The sequence below is a fragment of the Ammospiza nelsoni genome, chromosome 6 (genome assembly GCF_027579445.1).
Source record: "Ammospiza nelsoni isolate bAmmNel1 chromosome 6, bAmmNel1.pri, whole genome shotgun sequence".
NCBI lineage: Eukaryota > Metazoa > Chordata > Aves > Passeriformes > Passerellidae > Ammospiza > Ammospiza nelsoni.
In genome coordinates this window covers 62,551,609-62,567,498 of record NC_080638.1, presented here as the reverse complement: position 1 = coordinate 62,567,498, position 15,890 = coordinate 62,551,609, and the positions used below count along the sequence as shown (strand labels likewise).

The following is a 15,890-nucleotide window of genomic DNA, read 5'->3' as shown; positions in this document are numbered from 1 at the left end:
CACATAATAAATACACAGGGCCCTTGCTCTTCCCTCCTCAGCCCTTTGCACTGGGGGTAAATTCAGGGCTGCTGCATTTCCCTGTCCCCGGGGCCATGCACGGCTGGCACTTGTGGCAGTGTCCCTGTGTGGCTGTGGTGGCCCTGGGGCACACCTGAGCCCGCAGTGGCACCTCCCTTGTCCCCAGGCTGGGCACTTGCAGCTCTCCAGCTGCTGTTTGTCACCTCTGGGAGGAACCAAGAGCCCTTCAGCTGCCCTGAGGGGGCTGTGCCCGTTGTGCTTTCAGCCCCATTCATCTGTGTGACAATGATCTGAGCGGGGCCACAGCCCCTGCTCCTCACTCTGATCTTCTCATTAACTCTTCATGAGGGCCTGGGGCTCTTTACATGGTGGAGATACCGTGGAATTCAAATAATCCACTTTCCATCCTGGAAATTCTGAATTAATTACAGCTGGGAAAGGCCAGAAAATCCACCCCAGTCACTTGGGCCAGCAGAAAGCAGGAGCTGCTTTACAGAATGAGAGTCAGGGCTTGAGCCATGCAGATGCTCATCTGCTTTCTCTTGGGACAGAAATCCACATGGAACTGCTAAAAGTGTTCTTTTCAGCCCAGGGAAGGGGAACAGGTACCTGCAGCAGCTGCTGCTGCTCACCAAGCACATCCTCACTCCATGAAAAACAGTCCAGATACAGGTGGCAATCATTTATTCAGCTTAAACAAAGATATTCTTTAAAAAAATAATCAATAAATAAAGCAGACATCACCAAGGAGACACTGGATGGAGTGGAGAACCCTCAGGAAGATCAAGCAGAGCCCCCAGCACTGTAGAGCTGCTCTCCAGAGCACAAAGCAGGACAGTGTGCAAGGCCTGGCTGCCCACAAACAACCCTGCCTGGGGACAATGCCCTGTTCATGCTGTGCCATTTGTCACTCCCCACACAAAGCACCACTGTTGGCAACAGCCCTGGGGATGTTCTTTGCTTTTCACCCCTGGCCAAAGTGCTCAAATCATGGATCCAGTCCTGCAGCACCAGGGAAGCTCCACAGCAGGAACAGCAATCCCTTGGGAAAGGAGGGGATTTCTCTCCTGCTTGGCTGTGCCACAGGTGCAAATCCCTGCTGGCCCTCTGCACATCCAGGGGTGTTCAGTAAATCCCAGAGTGGTTTGGGTTGGAAGGGACCTTAAATTCATCTCATTCCAACAGGGACACCTTCCACTCTCCCAGGTGCTCCCAGCCCTGTCCAGCCTGGCCTTGGGCACTGCCAGGGATCCAGGGGCAGCCACAGCTGCTCCGGGCACCTGTGCCAGGGCCTGCCCACCCTCCCAGGGAACAATTCCTTCCCAAAATCCCATCCATCCCTGCCCTCTGGCAGTGGGAGCCATTCCCTGTGTCCTGCCCATACAAAAATCCCTCTCCCTCCTTTTCAGGCCCTGGAGGTGGCTCTGGGGCTGTTCTGGGCTGATTCTGCCATCCCAGTCCCCTTCCCAGTGATTTACAGCCAGAACCCCACTCCCTGTGGGATATACTCCTTCACACACTCCAGTTTCCCAGTTACCTCTGCCCTGTTGCAAACCACATTTGGGGTTTTCATGTCAGAAAAACAAAGTAATTATCCTGAAAACCAAGTTATCAGCTAAAGTGCAGGAGCCCTGCAGTGAGAAGCACACATCCATTTTCAGCACAGCCTGGAAGGATTCTCCCCAACCTGCACCAACAGTAACAAATCCAATCTTGGAAAACAGAGCCTAGGAAACTTCACCAGCACTTCCATGAGGTGTCATGGAAAAATCCAGAACCAAGGCCTGTTCTGTGTCACTGATTCTGCATAAGAGAAGCCTCATCCCTTCCCCAGCTACATCATCCTTCCATCAGCACAGCCAGGACAGTCCCAGGGCTGTCCTTGGGCTACTGAGAAAAAGAAGCACAAACCTTTAGAAAAATACAATGCAAGAAAAAATTTGAGATAAAAATATAGACCTTTGGTTAAAAACCATCTCTTTAAGGAGTCCTTTGTAACTCAGCTAGAACAGAAAAGCTTCACCTCGACTCAACAGTAGTAAAAATTAGTTCTAAACTTATTTTCTAACCCAAAGGACTCTTTCTAAAACCTCAGTCATTTTTTTCCCCCAAGATTTACACATTTGATGTTCATTATTTATAGGGATTGTTATATCTGCAGCAATAAACTATAGAAATTTTCCACGGAGAGAATGTTTGCAGCACAAGCTCCTCCACCAACAGTCTTTCCAAGAAAAAAAAGAACCCAGAACACCTCGAATTGTTAATTAAAGAACCGTTGAAACATGTAGTTCTCATCAGATACCAAGTAGCCAAACTTCTTGTAGAAATCCACATTTTTGGGCAGACACTCCAAAGTGATTTTGTAACAGTTCAGTCTCTTACTTAGCAAGGTGAGGGTGGACGTTAATCTGGAAAAAGATAAAAAATCAGCAGTTAAATGCAGGGTCGGTGAATATTCAATGAGTTTTGTTATCACAGGCACAACACTGAGGGCTCACAGCACTCTCTGTGTTCTCCTGCAGATCATTTCATGCCCAGCTGGTGATCCCAGCTGGCTGAACCCTCCCCAGGTGCTTGGCAGGAAGGTGTGAGGTGTGAAGGGATTGCTGAAGGGCACAGGTGGGGAATACTCACAGTTTTCCGAGCTGCTTCCCCCTGCACTCCCCGCTGACCACCACATCCTCTATCCTGCCTCTCTGGAAGCACAGACATTGTTTGTCAGCCCTGCAGCTGCCCCTGCAGCCCCCTGTGCTCCCAGCACGGGGATCCTCAGCCCCCTGCTCTGCCACAGCCACTCTGCCTCCTCCCAAGGGACAACGGGAAAGATCCCCAAGGGCTCCTTTCCCTCAGCAAAAGCCAAAGCCTCCTTTTGCTACCAGCTCAGCACTCAAGGGTGTGATGTATTTTTTAAATACACAAAATACTTGATATTTTAAAATGTATTTTTAAAATATTTCCATTTTTAAGGTTGGAAAAGCCCTTCAAGACCATCGAGCCCAACTGTTCCCCAGCACTGCCAAGGCCATCGCTGCCCCCTGTCCCCAAGTGCCACATCCACATGATTTTAAATCCCTCCAGGGATGGGGATTCCACCCCTGCCCTGGGCAGCCTGTACAGGCCTGGACCTTTTCCACACGGAAATTTACCCCAATATCCAACCCAAACCTCCCCTGATACAACCTGAGGCTGTCACCACCCAGTAACACCATGAAACCCACACTCCCAGAGTCAGGGCCAGGATGTTTTCCTCCCTTCCCAGCTGCAGATTTACCTTGGCACAGGAGTGGGTGAATTTATGCTCTATAACCAGCGTTGCTGTGGCAACAATCTGGCCCAGGTTGGTGTCCTCCACCACGGTCACGTAGTAATCCCCAGACCTCTTCATGTGCTCAAAGGTTTCTGTGGGAGAGGCACAGTGTGCAAAGGCAACTCAGGCTCACAGGAAACTGCAGTTCAATCTGATCCTTGCAGCAGTGTCTGACTGCAAATCACTGGGGGATCACAGGGATGATGCACACAAGAGTCCAGAAAATGAATGCCCCAGAGTCAGATGAACCCGTGAAAAAGCAAGAATTACACAAATTCCTTATTTTCCCAGAGAACCATCCTTGCTGAGCTGCTCTGCACATGGGCACTACAGTATCCAACCATGGAATGCTCTGGGCTGGAAGGAGCTTAAAGCCCATCCAGTGCCACCCCCTTCATGGGCAGGGACACCTCCCACCGTCCCAGGCTGCTCCAAGCCCCTGTCTTGGACACCTCCATGGATCCAGGAGCAGCCACAGCTTCTCTGGGCACCTGTGCCAGGGCTGTGTAAGTTTTCTGTGCTGTTTAGGTGGCCTGGAAAGGCCCAGGGATGGCCTTGAAGAGCCGACGCTTCAAAGGACGAGGAGACACTTCTGATCTTGTCTCGGTCTCGGTGTTTATTAATTGTTTATCTAAAAGATTTTCTTTCAGCCCGACAGAGGTCTGCACAGCAAGCCAGCCATGGGCACACTGAGAGCCCCCGGGCGGTCACTTATCTTTATACCCGAAGTTACGTGTACAATATTTATCATTTTTCTCCAATACCTTTTACCCTTATTAACCGGTGCACTTTTAGTAATAACCAATCCCAAAGTGCCACCATCACCACAGAAGATGGAGGCCAAGAAGAAGAAGAAGAAGGACAGGACACGCCCCAATTCCTCCATCTTACTTCTTTAGACCCCCCTGTACCAAAATCCTAAACCCTGTGTTTTACACTTTAACTAACTTATCCCTTCACCATTCACCCAGTGAATTCCTCCCAGTCCTCATACAGGTGTCATTTCCTGTGTAGGATCAAAGTCCAGCCACCAGACACTTCTGACAACATTCCAGGACTCCCGAGCCCCCCAAGGGTGGTCTCGGCCTCTCTGCACCTCCGTCCTGAGGTGCTGAGATCCCACAGGGCTGCCCACCCTCACAGGGAAGAATCTCATGGAAAGGTTTGTCCAGCCCTGGCACTGCTGCCCAGGGCAGGGGTGGAGTCCCCATCCCTGGAGGGATTCAAAAGCTGTGAGGATGTGACACCTGGGGACAGGGATTGTGCTGGCTTTGCCTCAGATCCTGTGACTCCCTGAGCTGCCTCCCCTCTGCCTGTCTGGCCCAGGAGCAGGATTTACAGAGGATCTAAAGAAGGTTCAAAGAAAGCTGGAGAGGGATTTTGGTCAAGGGCTGGAGGGACAGCACCAGGGGATGGCTTCCCACTGGAAGGGCAGGGAGGGATGGGATACTGGGAAGGAATTCTTCCCTGGGAGGGTGATGAGGGGCTGGCACAGGGTGCCCAGAGCAGCTGTGGCTGCCCCATCCTGCAGAGTGTTCCAGTCCAGCCTGGAGGGGCTTGGAGCAACCCAAATAATCCATCCTCCAGCTATCTAAAGCTCAGTCTAAAAACCAGTTCCACAATTTAGGCAGCAATTTGAGCAGCCCTTGGGCATGGCTGCAGCTGGATGCAAGGCTGAGTGCCAAGGGGAGCTGAACTCATCCCTCCCTCTGGCACCAGCAGCCTCACACCTGAGCAGCTCTGCTGTCTGTCAGCATCCTTTGATTCCCTGTGGAAAGCCAAGGAATGATGAGGTACTCACTGATGAACTGCTCCGGGCTCACCACTCCTGTTTCTGTCAGCTGACCCAGAACCTTAAAAAAGCCTGGCAGGAAAGGAGGGGAAAACAAAAACAACTCTCAGTGAGGGACAGACACACAACCAGCTCCAAACAGCAAGGAACAATCCAGCACAGCTGTGTGGAGAGGGACCATGGCACCAGCACATCACAATGGATGGAAAAATGGTGAAAGATTGGCCAAAGCTCAAGTGAGCTGGAATAATGAGTCCAAAGCAACATTTTTATCCAAATTCAGAAATTAAGGAGAATTCATGCACCAAGATGTTTGTTCATGTTGTTTTGGTGTTAAAGGCTACAGTATCAACAACTGTGCTCCCTCTCCAAAACCATGGGGAATGGGAACTTGTGGATTATTTGGAAGATTTTACTTGAATTTTAAGATTAAAACAGTAAACCAAATTTTCAGGGTTACCCAATACAGCACCAAAAAGCTCAAGTTCAGGGGTGTGGTCACACAGGACAAACCAGGACGTGGTCACAGCCCCAAGGGATGTTAGGACAAGGCTCAGGGGGGCAGGTTCAGGGGCTGGACTCAATGATCCCTGTGGGTCTCCTGCAACTCAGGATGTCCTAAAATTCCATCAAATTGTTTACTGATAAAAATAACCCCAATCAGGGAAAATGAGCCATCCCAATCCACTGAGAACTCCAGAAACACAAGTTACCAACTCAGTGTCATTTCTGGCAATAACAAACCAGGATCCTACCTCGATTTACATCAGCTGTGCAAAGTGGCCTCAGGACCAGCCCATCCCCTGGATCCAGTGGAGAAATAGCAGGAGAAAAGGTGGTGGTGTTCTCACTCCAGTCCAGTTCCTGCAGGATCCTGGGGTCGAACATGGGCGTGTCATCGGGCATGACGGTGGCCACGGGCATCATGGCTGCAAACAGACCTGCAATGGAACAGGTCAGGCATGGGTTAATCTCTAAACAAGCTGTTCTGGCATGGTTCAATCTCTAAATAAGCCTTTCCCCCTGAGCATGCCATGGGGTGTGCCTCAGGGATTTCCAGGAAGGTGAACACACTGCTGTTCACTTCATCTGCTCAGCCTTCAGCAGGGTGTGCACACAGAGCTGGTGTGTTTGTGCTGGGACAGCCCAGGATAAACAGCACCTCAGAGAGGGGATTCACCTCCACAGCCCTGTGGGAAGCAAAGCATCACTCCCACAAAACCTCTCAACAACCTGTCCAGACACCAGCTGCACTCCTACTCAATTTATTTCAAACCTGCATTTTTTTCCCAGGCAGTCCCACCCCACAAGTATTGCATCTGTGGGGCACAAGGTGCCACGTCCCACAGGGGTGGTGGCACAGCCACAGCCCAGCCTGCCCCTCCTGTTTGCTGTGGGTGTTTGCAGAGCCCAGCTGCCAAGCACAGCCCCACAGTGGCCAGGAAACAGGGCCAAGGTGACAGTGAGACACCTGTTAATGATTGAAGAGACTGGGTGATTCTGGGTGACAAAGGGAGGCATTCTCCTTATTGCAGTCAAGGCTGGACAGGGCTTGGAGCCACCTGGGACAGTGGAAGGTGTCCCTGCTCATGGCAGGGGGTGCAGTGAGATGGGCTTTAAGGTCCCTTCCAATTCTGGAATCCTATGTTAAATCCTATGATAAAGGAAAATAATTCTTATTCTGTCCCCTGTGGAATACCTGGTCAGGGTTCTGGGATAAGCAGAGCTCATGAAAACTTCTCATTTCTTTATAAATCTACAGATTGCCTTGGCTGCACCATGAATAGAGCAGTCACACACTACTGGTCAGGCCAAACAGCAGAAAGAAAAAAAGTGTTTGGGATGGCACTTTTTAAAATAACACACCTGACAGCCCAAAGAAAGAACAGAATGTTTGCTGTGAGGCATCACAGTGTAATAAGCCTCAAAAGTGAAAGTGGCTGTAGAAACCCAACTGAAAGTTCTTCACTAAAAAAAAAAAAAAAACCCATAATTTTTTTAATGCCACCTGCTGGTACACACTGGCCTTTGAATCCCAGCTCTCACCCTAATTCTGCATATGAAAGTAAAAACATTTGCTGTTCCAGCAATTCAACAGCAACACAAACTCTCATCCCGTGTGAATTTTCAAAATGAAACAGCGGGAGAGATGAACTGCAAAGAGAAACATTCCCACAGATTTCTCTGTTCCTCCAGCTCAACCAGCCCAATGTCACTTTTCCTGTCAGAATTCCCAAGTGTCCACATCAACATTCCAACAGTGTCTGTACAGAATAAAGCAGACCTCAAACTCCAGCTCAGGGTTACAGCACACCCAGGGAAAAGCACAAAGAGAAAATCAAATTTTCAGTGCTCTATGAGCAATCAGTGACCAACTCAGAGTCACTTTCCCAACTACTTCCGGCACAGCTGGAGCAGGATGGGGTTACAAGTTATGCTCATTTTCTGGAGGCAGGAATATGACTTGGGATAATGTCAAAAATGAAAAAAAATTATTAAGGTACAGAGAAGAAGAGCTCAGGTCTGTGAGTTGTCCTGGTGCCCAGCTGAAGTTCTCCTGGAGCATCCCAGGATCCCCACAAGTGTTGGGAGCAGGGTATGACCAGGGACCCCCTGAGCTGAGCTGCCATCCCGGGGACACCCCCAAACCCCTGGGAGGGTCAGTGGGTGCCAGGCCAGAGCTCTACCAGCCCCCAGATTTGGGGACGGGGTGACAGAGCCCAGCTGTGCCCCTGGAGGGTCCCCAGGGCTTTCCTCAGCCGGAGCAGCCCCTTGGGACACACCAACCTCTCCAGGGGCTCCCTCACCTCACACATGGCGCCGTGAGGGGATCCCCTCAACACGCAGCCCCTTGGGGGGGTCTCCACACCTCACACACAACCTCGGGGGGTCCCACACCCCCTCACCCCTCACACGGTGTCTCGGGGGGTCCCTACAGCTCAAGCTGCCCCTCGGGGGTAGAACCCTTCCCCAAACCAGCCCCTCAACTCACACACGCCGTGCTGAGGGCAGCCCTCACTCCATCCGCAGCCCCTCGGTGGCGGTGCATGCCGCTGCCTCGCACACACAGACCTTCGGGGCGCTCATATCAACCCCGCACACACGCAGAGCCCCTCGGTGGTGTCCCCACAGCGCCCCTGAGCTGCAGCAGCCCCCCGGGGGTGGGACCCGTGCCCAGCCCGACCCCTCAGAGTGGGGGCTCCGATCCCCCCCATCCCTCCCTCAGCCCCTCAGGGCCCCGCTGCCCGCACTCACCCGCGCGCGCCGGCCCCGCCGCACGCGCCGCACGGACGTGGCAACCGGTGGGCGGGGCCATGCCGGGCCCGGCGCGCGCGCGCGCCCGCCCTCCCGAGCTCAGCCAATCGCAGCCGACCGCAGCCAACAGCAGCCAATCGCCGCCGAGCTCCGCCCTCCGGCCGCGCCTCCACTCCGTCCCTCAGCCGGCCTCGCGACCTTTAGGGCCGGCGCGCTCCCTCGCGCGGATTGGGCGGGAGCGCTGTGGGCACGCCCCTTCCCTCAGAGAGGCCACGCCCCTCCCGCCCCCCTCAGGGCGCCGCCAAGATGGCGGACGGTGCCGTGTATCGATGGAGAGTCTCGTCTGGGGTTGGTGCTTCTGCCGCTCTTCCCGCTGCCTGAAGGGTCTTTTCACCGTCACAGAAGGCCCAGTGGGCTCTGCGAGGGGAAGGGTGAAGGCAGCGAGGCACGACACAAACACACACTCCTTGCACCCCCTCAGGAATGCCGAGGCTGGGGCATGTGGAATTCCAAACTGGGCTGAGTGGGAAAGGACCTTTAGAGATGATCTTGTTCCAGCTCCTGCCATGGCAGGGACACCTTCCACTATCCCAGGCTGCTCCAAGCCCTGGCCTTGGATGCTTCCAGACATTCAGGGACAGCCACAGCTGCTCTGGGCGCCCTGTGCCTCACCACCCTCACAGGGAAGAATTCCTCCCTAATATCCCATCTAAACCCACCCTATTCCAATTTAAAGCCATTGCCTCTTGTTCTGTCCCTCCAGACCCTCACTTTGATCATTTTTATCTCCGTGGGATTTTTTTGGAGGCTCCATTGCTCTGCTTGGACAAGGCCTGTGCTGGGACGGGCCTTGTTCAGCGTCCAAGGCTGACAGACTCCATGAGTAAGAGTTCAAATTCATTTTTAATAAAAAAACCCAACTTTGGGATCATCTCAAGGGACAGTTTTACGAATAGCTGAGGTCAGGGCACGCACGTAGCCTGCAGCAGGAGAACTGGTGAACGCAATAATTACACAAAACGCTTCTGAGACATGATTCTCATTTTCCATGTGTCTCCCCTGTTATTTTACCATCAGAATGAATCATCCTGTAACCATGGAAACAATCAACATTCCTTAGTTTTTGACTTCTTGAGGCCCAGAGTGACCAGATGACACACACAGACCTTCCTTGGTCCAGGCACACCCAAAATCTGGGGGCGAAGCTCAGATTGCAGCCAGATGAACCACTGCAATATTTAACCTTTTATTGCGAGGGAAAGGCACAAACTGAGTGTGAGTTTCCCCTCCTATCCTTCTTTTTAGTTTTGAGGGATTCAGAGGCATGGGAATGTCCCATCCGTGCTAGAAATGAATATTTTATTGTGCTGCTTTGCCTGTTCAACAGGGACACTGGGAGTGTGGACACATTTCCATGGTGTGAAAAATGCCAGACAGGGGTTTAGCTTAACCCTCACCACAGTGCCTTTTCCTGGACGGAAAAGTTTTATAGATTTGAGGTAGATTTAAAAATTTATGTAATTAAATTTGGAAGTCAATGCTCTCTAAAACCAAAATCCTGCCATAACAAGGCCGTGGCCACATGGGGTCAGCCCAGCTTTCCCCACTGAGGCTCAGGGCAGAGTTCCTGCACCTGCAGCTGGAATGCAGCAAATTTTGGATAATTCTTCTCCAGGAGCATCCTCCCAGTTCCCAGCAATGGCTGTGGAGGGATATCCTTGTGAAAAATGTGGATTTTGTGATTGGCTTTTTGCAAATATTCAAATGAATATTGTATGTGTTGTGTTAGAAAGTGATGCTGTGTTAATTCTCTTAAGTAGTGTGTTAAATATAATTTTAGGTTATAACAAAATGTTAAAATAGAAACTGTGCTATGTAAGATACTTTTTTAAAGAAAGGACTCGCAGTGAGATAGCAGCCACAGGACACCTGCATCTTTCAGAGAAAGAGAATTTATTGCTCCATTATCAGGAGAAATGAACTTCTTCCTGCCTTGAAGGCGCTGTCAGGATTGAGAGGAAGAAGCTGACACTGCCCAGCCAGAATCCTGTGTTTAAATGGAATTTATGCGTCATGGATGAGCTGTATGAATATGCAACAGGCTGCTGCTTTTAAGGGTTAATCCTCTGTTAACGTGAGGCCTTTTTTTAGGCTTATTTTGCCCAGAAAAGGTACCTGGACTGTCTGTAACTCTTTGTTTCTATTGTCTCATATTGTCTTAATCCAAACTGTCCAAATTATTATTACTCTAATCGTATTACTATTTTTATAACCATTTTATTACGATTAAACTTCTAAAATTTTAAAAACAATTTGGCATTTTTCACATCCTGACCCAGCAGGTGCATCTGCCCTGTGGGATTTAACAGCTGAGCACTGCACTCTGTGTGTGCATCTCAGCCCTCCTGTGCAGCAGTGGAATGTTGAAAAATGAGGGGAAAATCCTTTATTTTGGTTAAAACTCTTGCTCTGCCCCAGCAAGGCTGAGTTTGTCAGTCCTGGAGACCAGATCTGTCCTGTTCCCCACCACAGGTGCTGACAAATCTTTTTGCACGTGGATTTTGTAGCAGCAAGAGTCTAAACCAGAGCAGGGGAATGATGTGGATGAGAAAACATTCCTTGTCATTCCAGGCCCTTGTAAATAATCTTTCCCCATGTTTTTGTAGGCTTCCTTCAGGCACTGGATGCTGCAATTGGGTCACCCTGAAGTCTCTTCCAGGCTGAACAATCCCAATTCTCCCATCCTTTCCTTGTGGGAGAGCTGCTCCATCCCTCTGATCACCTTGGGCTCGCTCCAACAGCTCCATTACATTGATTGGTGTTCCAGGATGGGAAAAGTTGGATCAGGGATCAGCCACTTGTGCTGAGTCCACACTTGAAATGGGCTTTGCTGAGCAGGGACAGGACCCAGGGAAGGTTTAGGTTGGGTATTAGGGAAGGGTCTGCATGCAGAGGGTGCTGGCACTGCCCAGGCTGCCCAGGGAATGGGCACAGCCCTGAGGCTGCCCGAGCTCCAGGAGCTGCCAGGGATGCCCAGGGTGGGATTGTTGGGGGTCTGGGCAGGGCCAGGAGCTGGGCTGTGATCCACAGAATTCACAGAGTCACAGAATTCACAGAATTCACAGAATCACTGGGTTGGGAGAGACCTTCAGGACCACGGAGTCCAGCCCAGCCCCAAGAGCTCAGCTCAGCCCTGGCACCCAGTGCCACACCCAGGCTTTGTTAAACACACCCAGGGATGGGGACTGCACCACCTCCCTGGGCAGAACATTCCAGAACTTTATCACTCTTTTTGTAAAAAAAAATTTCCTGATATCCAACCTGTATTTCCCTAGGCACAGCTTGAGGCTGTGTGCTCTGGTTCTGTCAGTGCTGCTGCAGAAAGAGCCCAAGCTGAGCACAGGCACCTTTCAGGAGCTGGTCCTTGGTGCCTTCCAGCTCAGGATATTCTGTAATTCTTTCCAAGGCTCCCTGGTGTCTCTGAGGCCAGGATTTCTGAGGGGAAAGTTGAAATAACACCTTTCCAGTGTTTCCTCATTTTCACATCTCCTCTCCACCAGTTCCACTGTGGCATTTTCTGTTGCAGTGGGGAAAAAAAACCCCCAAAACTCCAGCAAACTCATTTCCTTTGGCTGCTCTGGATTTGTCAGCAGGAAAATTGCAAATCCATGACTGAGAGACAGCCAGAAAGATGGGAAGGGAGCCATGCACTTGTTTGATGTCAGTGTCAGAGCCTGAGCACACCCTGCTTTATGAGGGGAGAATAAGTGCTCTCCTTTTCCTTTGGCTGCATGACACAAGGCAGGAGGAGCAGAGGAATCCTTGCCACAATAAAAGTGTTTACATTCTGTTTTGGAAACATGCTCAGGGCTTGGAATAGCCAGGGATCAGCCTCTGACTCTTTTAACCTCTCACAGACAGGGCTGTATCCAGCCACAAACAAATCCTGAGGGGTGGAAATGTCAGAAGAGCTGCACAAAGCAGCTCCAGGCACCTGGAATTTGCAGAGCCTGTTCATCTCCTGGAGAGGAAGATGCTGCTGTGTGTCCCCAAGTGTTTCCTGCAGACAGATAATGAGATACTAAATATTTGCTTAATAAAGTCAAGAGGAAACCTGGCAAAGCTCTGCTGCCATCCAGATGGCCTCCTGGGCCTGGGAAATGGCATTTCCTTGGGCTTTGGGATGGTGTTAGTGCAGTTATGGAGGGAGAAGGGCATCTGGACCATGTCTGCCACGCTGGAAATAATTATCCCATCTTTAACCAAGCAGCCAAATGTAATTTAACTGCCCAGAAAGTCTTTGGAGCCACAGGGGTGTTGCATCCATGGAGGCTGGGAGTGTTTGGTGTCTTCAGGTTTTCCCATCTTTCCTGCCCATGTCCCAAACCCACTTCTTTTTCATGGAGAAAATCCCTACCTGAAGCTGACAACATCTCCCCTAATTAATGCTCCAATGTCCTGCCTCAGAGTCCAAGTCAAGGCTTAAAAAATACAACAAAAAAGCTCCAACTTAATTATGCATCTCACCTTTCTTTGCCTGTGGCTGTTTTATGGGAAGTTATAAAGTATCGCCTCATCCCCAAAAATTGGAGCTGGGATCAGATCCAGCATGAATCTGGCCTGGGGGTGAGAAATGGGGGATGAAGCCCAAATGGTGCTTCTGATCCCAAAGTGCTGCAGGTCCAGGGTGTGCCCATTGCAGGTGACTCTGGAAATTTGGGGTAAAAGGACATTTTCTCATCAGCCACGGGCAGAGACTTGGGATGACAGATCTTCCTGTACAAAATGAGCACACTGTGGTTTCCACAGGCTGTTTTTCTGGATTAGTGAGTAAATAGCAGCTTTGCCTTTTCCCCTTCCACCAAGGTGGCACCAGGATGGCATTTGCCCCATGACTGTCTCTGCTGTCACCTGATGTCCCCTCAGTGGGACACTTAAGGAGTGCTGTGTTCCCCAAAGCTCCATTAAATTCAGGATTGAAGCTTCTCCAAAGGAAATGCAGCCCTGATCCCTTGCCCTCCTCTTCCATGGCTATTGGGGGATATATTTAAGGGATATTTTGAAGTGTCCCAAGTGAAGGACTTGAAGAATCTTCTGTGTGAGGCCAGTGAGGGGCAGCTGTTCCTGGGGTGGGAAGGGACAGGTGGGATCTGAGCCAGCCATGGGATCACTGGGAACTGATGGTCTCAGACACACCCAAGGGACAGAGCATTCAAACTGAACTAGGGGAGGTTTAAATTAGGGATTAGGAAGAAATTTTTCCCTGTGAGGGTGTGGGGCCCTGGCACAGGGTGCCCAGAGCAGCTGTGGCTGCTGAAGCGTTCCAGGACAGGTTGAATGTGACCTGGAGCACCCTGGGGTGGTGGAAGGTGTCCCTGCCATGGCAGGGGTGGCACTGGGTGGGTTTGGGAGTCCCTTCCAACCCAAACCCTTGTGTGAAGCCACAATTCTGTGACCATGCCACTGCTGTCCCAGTGATCCCTCCTCTGTGCCAGCATGGGCACCGTGCTCAGCCCTGCTCTCGCAGTCCCTTCTCCCTCTAGGTGGAGTTATTTCCCATCAGATTCCAGCTCCTTCCGTGCCTGAGCTGCTCCTGCAGCCGTGCAGACAATGGGGGATCCCTGCCAGTGCCTGGTGCTTCCCTGCCATTGAGTGACCTGAATTTAATGAAGCCCAGCGTTCCTCACGAGTTGCGTGCTTGGGATGGGGAAGGTGAGCTCTGCTTTGGGGGTGTGTGGACCAGGAGAGGATGGGGATCCCTCAAAATGAAAGGAAAATGATGAATCAGGGGTGCTCCATGGAGCATCTTGCCTTAATTCTGCTTCATGAGCTTTTCCTCCTTTCTCTTACCTTGTGGCACAGTTGTAGGGAGGAAGAGGAGGCAGGAAATCCTGCAGGGTTGTTTTTGAATTCTGCCTAATTATTGGCATCATTTGGATTGACTTGGTCACAGAGGGCTTGAAGGACAATTTGAGACTTGCGGGTTCCAGGTGCTCTCATTTTCTGTGGGCATTTGGGACAATGAGGGTGCTGGGCGAGCAGCTGGGGCTCCCCTTTGCTCTTCCCTTTGCTCCAGGCTGTGCCAGGGGCACATCCTCCCACCCTGGCTCTTCATCCCCTCCACATCCCCTCACTCCCTGCTCCCACTCCAGTTCCCTTCCAGGATCTGTCACTTCAGTGCTCTGCAAGATTTACAATTTCCCTGTCTCAGACACATTCCCACCCTCTCCTCCTGTTTGTGGGAAGGGGGAAAACATCCAGGAGATAAAGCAGCTGCCCACAGCCATCAGCTGGGCCCTCCTGAGTTCCAGGGAGCCCCTGCATCCTTGGAAGGGGCTGGCCCAGGATTTTCAGCTGGGAGATGATGTGAATCAGATGTGGTCCCTCCAGAGGGGGCACCCAGGGTGGGCACAGCATGGATGGGGCTGGGGGTGGCCTGGGGGTACCCCTGTCCCCCTGGAAGGATGGGCAGGCTTCTCCCCAGGTTTGCCAGTCCCAAGAGCTCCCCTCGCTGCCTCATCAGGGGAAAAGCAAAACTTCACAAAACTCTTTCCTCGGGGTCACAGCAGCTCTCTGCCCTCCTGCCTAAATCTGCTGAGAGCCACGAGGGATAGCAGGAACCTGGTTTTTCCCAGGTCAGGTCTGGCCATCCCTGCCCCTGGGTGAGCAGGAAGTTTTGGGCTCATTCCCATCAGACTGGGACCAGCATCCCATCTCCTACTGGTGGGAGAGAGCTCAAACCTGAGCTCAGTGGGCTCAAAGGCTCTGAAACAGAAGAAGATGTGGAAAAGAGGGCAAGTTTAGATGGGATATTGGGAAGAAATTCCTGGCTCAAGGGTGGTGAGGCCCTGGCACAGGGTGCCTGTTGGAGAATTTTGCTCAGAAATGGCTTAAAAGGCAGCTGTGAGGAGCAAATTCTCACAGCCTGTTTCTGTAAACAGCTAAGTTCTCAAGTCTGTCTTCAATAACATGGAGGCCTTGAGAACTTTCATAAGAGGGTGAGAAAATAAATCTTTGATTCAATAACAAACCACAGGTATTGAAAACAAAAGGATCTGTGACCTATGGTGAGCTCGGGTTTGCAATATGCATGAGCCTAATTAACACTGTTATAAAAACCTGCATTTTGGATCAATAAAATGGAGTTCGATGCTGAATCAAAGGATGGGTCGTCTCCCTTCGCTTTCAACAGGTGCCCAGAGAAACTGTGGCTGCCCCATCCCTGGAAGTTTTCTGTGCCAGGTCAGATGGGGCTCTGAGCAACCTGGGATAGTGGACATAGGGATATTCCCTGCCCATGGAATAAGATAAGATGGGATTTAAGGCCACTCTGAACTCAAACCATTCTGGGATTCTGTGATGATGATGGAGAAATTGCACAAGGGGAAGAACAGAGCCATCCCATTCCCTGAGCCCAGTCTGGAGGGCAGTGCAGTGCCTGTCCTTGCACAGCCTGGGATCAGGAGCTTCCCTTCTCTGGGCACCCCTGCAGTTCCCCTGTGTCCCCTGAGC

At 51.2% G+C, this 15,890-nt stretch overlaps 1 protein-coding gene across 1 annotated transcript; it reads right to left on the bottom strand.

The window, feature by feature from the left end:
- Positions 1-688: 688 nt before the first annotated feature.
- On the bottom strand, positions 689-8,427 carry GNPNAT1 (glucosamine-phosphate N-acetyltransferase 1). Its single transcript, XM_059475257.1, has 6 exons — positions 8,379-8,427; positions 5,879-6,064; positions 5,133-5,195; positions 3,296-3,423; positions 2,659-2,720; positions 689-2,432 (listed from the first exon to the last, which is right to left on the bottom strand). The coding sequence occupies exons 2-6, from the start codon at positions 6,048-6,050 to the stop codon at positions 2,285-2,287; spliced, it is 573 nt and encodes a 190-aa protein (XP_059331240.1). The 5' UTR covers positions 6,051-6,064; positions 8,379-8,427; the 3' UTR covers positions 689-2,284.
- Between the last annotated feature and the right edge of the window lie 7,463 nt (positions 8,428-15,890).